The sequence below is a fragment of the Lepisma saccharinum genome, chromosome 6 (assembly GCF_977018435.1).
Source record: "Lepisma saccharinum chromosome 6, izLepSacc3.1, whole genome shotgun sequence".
In the NCBI taxonomy this organism is placed as follows: Eukaryota; Metazoa; Arthropoda; class Insecta; order Zygentoma; family Lepismatidae; genus Lepisma; species Lepisma saccharinum.
The window spans coordinates 39,934,835-39,941,246 of record NC_139234.1 but is presented as its reverse complement, the minus strand read 5'-3'; the positions used below and the strand labels follow the sequence as shown (position 1 = coordinate 39,941,246).

Sequence of the window (6,412 nt, the reverse complement as noted above, 5' to 3'; positions counted from 1 at the left end):
ATGAAAATGCAAGTTGGACATTGTATTTTAATAACACCTATATATCAGAACGTTCTTTTATGTCATACGTGAAATTTCGCGACGTCCATTAGCAATTTACGATCTCCGTATACTTTCGTTGTCCCTGATTGGTGGAAGCAAAACAAAAACAAGTGAAAATAGCAGCAATATATAAACCTCATCAGGCACTAATCTGTGCATTATTTCTATCTGAGTCTTGCAAAATGTCCTGTACGGGATCTTGGATGTTCTTGTCGGTTGTGGTGGCCTCTATGGTAGGCTCCAGTCATTGTAATGACCTCAAGAGTCCAGATGCCGAGAAGAGCATGGTGGACTGTCTGTCGGAGTTCGACTTGAACTGTGTGAAACTTCGGACCCTTGCGAATCTTTACACGCTCGTGAAGGCCAAATCTTTGGACCTGGTTCAAGGCGTGTCCCTGGATTACGAGCCCGACCAGGTGGCGGAAGAAGCCGCCGCGAGGGCGCTTTCGAACAAGGATTGGGAAAGCTTGTTGGTGGATGCCGTTCCAAGGATAATTGCTAGCTCCTCCTTGAAGATCAACATGTTCCCAGGGGGAGTCCTGAGAGTGTCCAAAAGCCAGAAGGAATTGGTTCACATGTCTCTGGAATCGGAGGACAGCGTTGAAGGGCGTAAGTTAATTCAACCAAGGATAATGAGCAGGGAGTTTGTGCAGTAGGCACATACATATGAAATCAACAAGGTCCTCAACCTTACTGTGTATGTAAATAGTAGCTTCATGTACGTTCATTGCAACAATATTGCTTTTACTTGGGATTTTCATCTCTGTTAGATTTTTACTTTTGAACTATATTCTATCAAATGTTATCACGCAAAATCTAAACTGTATATAACATAACTCCAGATCCCATTGGAATGCAATTTTCAAATTTTGTACAGTTACTGAGTAATAGTGTACATATGGCATACAATTATCTGAAGGAAAATGAAAAGACCCGTTTTCGACAAAATGGCTACCGGATTTTTGATCACACCGCCTTCTCAAATTCTCAACCCCATATAGGCATGTAATATCTTGTGTGAAAGAGCTCATCAAGAACTTCCCAATGGCGTATGAATCGATTGTAATTTAAAATTAAGAAGATGGTGAAAAAAATTCTCGAAACGGCATTTTTTGGACACCTGCAATTTCGGAAATGCAAAACATATGGATCTGCAACTCTGCATGGTTCCTGCCTCAAGGTAGTGTCAAATTACAAATGAATCACAAAATGTGAGGTTAGGTTGAAAAGTGTCTTTTCATGGTTTGATTTCACATGACACACATAACGTTCTATCCGCAGAAGATAAAAAAGGCAAAGCTCATTCAACTTCAAATTGTGTCAGGATTGGCTAATCGGGACTGGACCAATTCTTTAAAGTAGCATAAGAACCACAATGCAATGTGCACCCATCGGAGATCGAACCCGGAACCTCTTAATTACAAGGCAACAGAGCCGCCACTACACCAGGGAGGTCCTTAAGGTGGCAGTGATATAATTGGTGGCTTAATAATTTAATCGAGAGCAAGATTTACATGCACTGATGACATGGTTGATCACCTCACTTGTATTACTTTACGCTGACTCCTGTTTACGTGCAATGGAATTTGAACGCTAAGTGGTCCACATTGAAAATCGAACAAGGGACAAATTGATTACAAGCCGGCTTCTAAGAAAAGAAAAGGTGGTCTAAGGCATATTGCTTCTATTGTACATGTCGGTTTATGTTTTTTTATCGATACTATTGGGTACCAAATCCAATAGCATTCATTTTTCTACCAATTATTTTGAACAAAATATAGGCTATGTTGTTTATTCATTCATCGTTATTACGTTTAATATTTGCATGTCATTATTCTTGTACCATTATAGTATTTAGTAAGGCTTACAATATAAAAAGTTTGTATTTCGTTTGTATTTTTAAAAAAGTATATCCATGGTGGACCAGTTCGTAGGATAGGTTAATTTCGGGAGTGATCAAAGGCGGGAAATGTGTCGTCAATTGTCCGTTTAGTTTCATGTTTGGCTGTGATCAATGGGTACTCGAGGAGAGGAGGTGGTGGTAAAGGAGTATGGTGCTGATCACACACTGATAGTTGTTACGCCTATTGCTTCATGAAAATAAATGAAATAAGATTGAGTATATAGCACAAAAAATTGAAAAAAAAAAATACTTAGTTAATTGCATTATATTAAGACAAACTTGGGGTTTGAAATAGCTTGCGCTGTAAATCCAATATTCATTAGGGCAGAAGTTACGCTTGGCTTCTATTAGTAATCAAAGACCTCCCCATTGGCGTGGTGGTAATGTCGTGGCCTTGTAATCAAGGATGTTCAGGACTCGATACTCGGTGGTGAAGCGTACTGATTCAGATCCAACTTTAAAACTGTAGACCCAGTCTCGATTAGCCTATTTGTGAATAAAGGGGACTTAAAAACTAAAAAAAGAAACTTATATTAATCGAAAGTAACACACAAACAATAGAACAATAAAACATAATTTATATATCTATCATATTATAAATTCGAGTTAGTGAGAATTCGAATATGCTTGCGAAAAAAAAATCGACGGACGGAAGACAACATCCGAAATTATAGTTTTATCACTATGAAAAATATTTTCTTTTATAGAAAAAATCTATGTTTATAGTTTACTACAAAATTAAAACAGATTTGAAAGCTTGCCGGGAACACTGTTCCAAATTAAGAAAGGTAGAACAGAAAATTGTGAGAAACTAGAAGTACATGTCAGGAATATATTCTTCCAAAATTACTGCTGAAAATAAGAGATTCTATTTCTCTATATACAGCATTTGTGCCCTGTATAATTGATATTAAAACATTCATTTATATTTGGCGCAGCGTCTCTTTGATTATCTTCATCTGAATTGATTGATTGAATTGTTGTTTTAAGTTCACTTTATGCACAGAAAGGCTAATCGGGACTGGACCTACAGTTTAAAGTGGGATCTGAACCACTGTGCCTTTACCGGGTATCAAACCCGGGACCCCTTGAATACAAGGCGACGACGCTACCACTGCGCCATCGGGGAGGTCATTTCATCTGAATTAAAATTAATATTATGTGAAGATGAGACTTCATTCGAACGAAAGGTGTGAATATCTTAGATTACTTAGACAGGGTGGCCACTCTAGGACTATGTTAAAATTCAAGTATAATTCCCGGTTTTCAAGGCGAACTTTCCAAAAATTCAAGCGCACGTGAAGATGTTTTCTCTCCTCTCCTAACAACCCCTACACAAATATATTAACAATATAAAGGGTCCATGTGATTACAATGTATCCAAAAATTCTAATTCAATTGAATTAAACAGTATACATATTTAAAATATTGAATTTAAAGGGCGGAGTTTAAATTTGTCATTTCGTATACTCAAACTCAAAATACATCTGCAAACACAAGTCACAAATGTTACGAGATATACTACTCTACGAAAAATTGTTCATTGTATAAGAATTTTAAACTCAAATTTAACTAATCAACTTCAACATATATAACTAACTAACTAACTAATTCTCTAGCCTTCTTAAACCCGAATGTTCATGGCTGCAACAACACAGGCCTTCCATCTGTCCCTATCTTGAGCAAGATCTATGTACTCTTTTCTATCCATACCGATTTCCTTCAGGTCCATCTCAACGTTGTCCCTCCATCTTCGTCTTGGCCTTCCTATAGGTCTCTTACCATCAGGTTTCCCAACAAGAATCTTGTAAACTCCTCTTTCCTCTCCCATTCGTGCCACATGGCCTGCCCACCTAAGTCTTCTTGATTTAATTATTCTAATAATATCTGGACATGAATACAAATTATGTATTTGTAAATGATGTAACCTTCTCCACTCACCTGTCTCCTCATGCCTTTTAGGTCCAAAGATTTTCCTAAGGATCTTATTTTCAAATACTTTCAATTTATGTTCCTCTTTCAATGTAAGGGAACAAGTTTCACACGCATATAATACTACAGGCAAAATTACGGTTTTGTATATTTTAACTTTTAGTTTCTTAGATATTAAACGAGAAGACAAAAGTTTGTGAAGAGAGAAGTAACATGCATTTCCTGAATTAAGCCTACTTTTTATTTCCTCTTTAATAAAATTTTCATTTGTTAATATTACTCCTAAGTATTTGAATTTGGAAACTGGTTCAAACGAATTGTTATCAATAATTAGATTTTGATTATTACCTAACACTTGGTTTTGGCCTGTAAGCGTATATTTAGTTTTCCCTTTGTTAACTTCAAGATGTCTTATCTTGCAATATTCTTTCGTAGACTGTTCTGCAAAGGACACTAACAGGCATGGAGAGAATTCTGTTTTATTTTCAACGCAGATTTCTTATCCTTCCTCGATAAATATAAATCTAAACTGTGAAAAGTTGCCTCAGGATATTTATAATTATGTATAAACTCAATAGGATTTGGATTAATAAAAGTTACAATTTTTCACGTCTATGGAGAAACATTCACGCAGAATTCCCGGAATTCCCGATGAGTAGCCACCCTGTTAGAGCTACGGAGCGACCACAAGGAAAAGAACCTTCTACGAAAAGTTTCCGCGCACCTTTCCCTTCTTCCGTTCAGCTCGGGCCATAAGGAAGCAAGCATGCTCCACTCTGTCCCTTCCCTCCACGCCTGAGTACGGTGCACAGGAGTCTCGGTTCTGCGCATGTTTTTTTTTTTTTTTGCTTGTGGTTCCACTATAACTTGTTACATATATGTAACATGTATTTGATTCTTCATTGAATAAATGCCTATCTAGTTCAAATTACAGAACATTACCATGGTCTATATTACATATTTTGTCAAGAATAATAATTTAATTGTGCAATGTTCAGATTACCTACACATTATTTACATTTAAAAAAATATTCTAGCCTCACGTTAATTCATATATTTTTAAAATTTAATGTATGTATTTTATTTTGTTTTTAATTTAATGTCTGGGGTTAGTGTTTATGTCTATCTGTAACAATTTGTATATTATAATGATAGAAGGCTTTGTAAGCTATTTCCAGGGGTGTAAGGAGTAGTAGGCTTTTAAGAAGGTACTCAGGGTCAAACTCACTTCCACGTAGTACCCCTGGACTGCATAGTGACAGACTTACGAGGCTCTGTCAGCATAATCCTCAGTGGGATTCTGTTGTATCCTGCTCATGTGCGTCTGTCATTGTCATAACATCACATTCGTCTTATCGCCATTCATCCCCATCGTCGCGATTAGCCAGAACTGGCAGAAAAGAGAAGAAAAATAAAACCAATAGGAGTCCTTTTGAGAGGGGTAACGCTATATGCCCTCATGAAAGAAAATACTAAATAAATCTAAACTTCTCTTTTTATTTCCAGGTGGACACAGAACAAGATATATTCTTCCCTTTATACTCTTCGGAGGAGTATGGACCACACTTATCACTTTGGCAGTTGTCGCCGCCAAATTCGTTGCTTTCAAAGCTCTGATGATCGGCAAGGTGTCCCTCGTTCTGGCGGCCCTTGCTGGACTTTCCAAAATGTTCAACAAGAACAACGGCAATCAAAGTACCACGTATATTGAAGGATTTGGCCACATTGAGAAGAGTTTCGCGGATCATTTGGTTGCCAACACTGTGACCAACACCAAGAGAAGAAACCTTTACGTTCCTCCACAAATTGCTGTTGCTGTCGAATAGGTAGGAAGTGTACTATCACGTTAATTAGTGTCATCTTACCAGGAGCGGCCCTGTATATTGAATCCAGGGGGTGTACAGTTTATGATCAGGGGTGCTATGTGTATTGAATCGAAAAACCACCATAATTCATAAACATTTTAGGCTCATGCTTGTTTGTTTGATTGATTTGTTGTTTCAAGTCTACGTTATGCACAGAATGGCTAAGCGGGACTGGAACTACAGTTTAAATTTAAAATGGGATCCGAACCACTGTGTCATGTGCCTCCACCCGGCATCGAACCCTGAACCTCTTGATTACAAGGTGACGACGTTACCACTAAACCAAAGGGGGAGACCTTCTTTAGTATTATGTTTAGCAGCTCACGGAAAGATTATTGTATTAATATTATGTAGTTTGTTATATGTAGTATTTGTATACTCACCATACACACACAGACAGTGTCAGGGAGAGAAAGAAATGAAGTTTTTTTGCGTCTATTTTGGCGAATACATAACTGCTCTTGCACTTGTAAGGAGTGCAATGGTAAGATTTATCTAAAATATTAGGCATATATGTTAATATAAATATTGAAACTTTTAAAACACTGGACAGGGGGCAACCGCACCCTAAGGAAACAATAAAAATTAATGCATATAAGTTTATTTACTTCAGGTATGCATTTTAGTATTGTATTGTGCGGTACATCGAGCGTGACTCCCAATTTTTTTT

General features: G+C 37.3%; 1 protein-coding gene across 1 annotated transcript; it reads left to right on the top strand.

Moving 5' to 3' along the window:
• Positions 1-224: 224 nt before the first annotated feature.
• LOC145989049 (uncharacterized) lies at positions 225-5,703 on the top strand. The gene is made up of 2 exons (XM_083124346.1): positions 225-651; positions 5,384-5,703. Exons 1-2 carry the CDS (start codon positions 225-227, stop codon positions 5,701-5,703), a joined length of 747 nt encoding a protein of 248 aa, XP_082980472.1.
• Positions 5,704-6,412: the final 709 nt, after the last annotated feature.

Excerpts from the sequence above, each read along its gene's own strand:
- LOC145989049 (XM_083124346.1), top strand. The coding sequence starts at position 225 with ATGTCCTGTACGGGATCTTGGATGTTCTTGTCGGTTGTGGTGGCCTCT. Across the intron at positions 652-5,383 it reads GGAGGACAGCGTTGAAGGGC|GTGGACACAGAACAAGATAT; the intron begins GTAAGTTAATTC and ends TTTTATTTCCAG.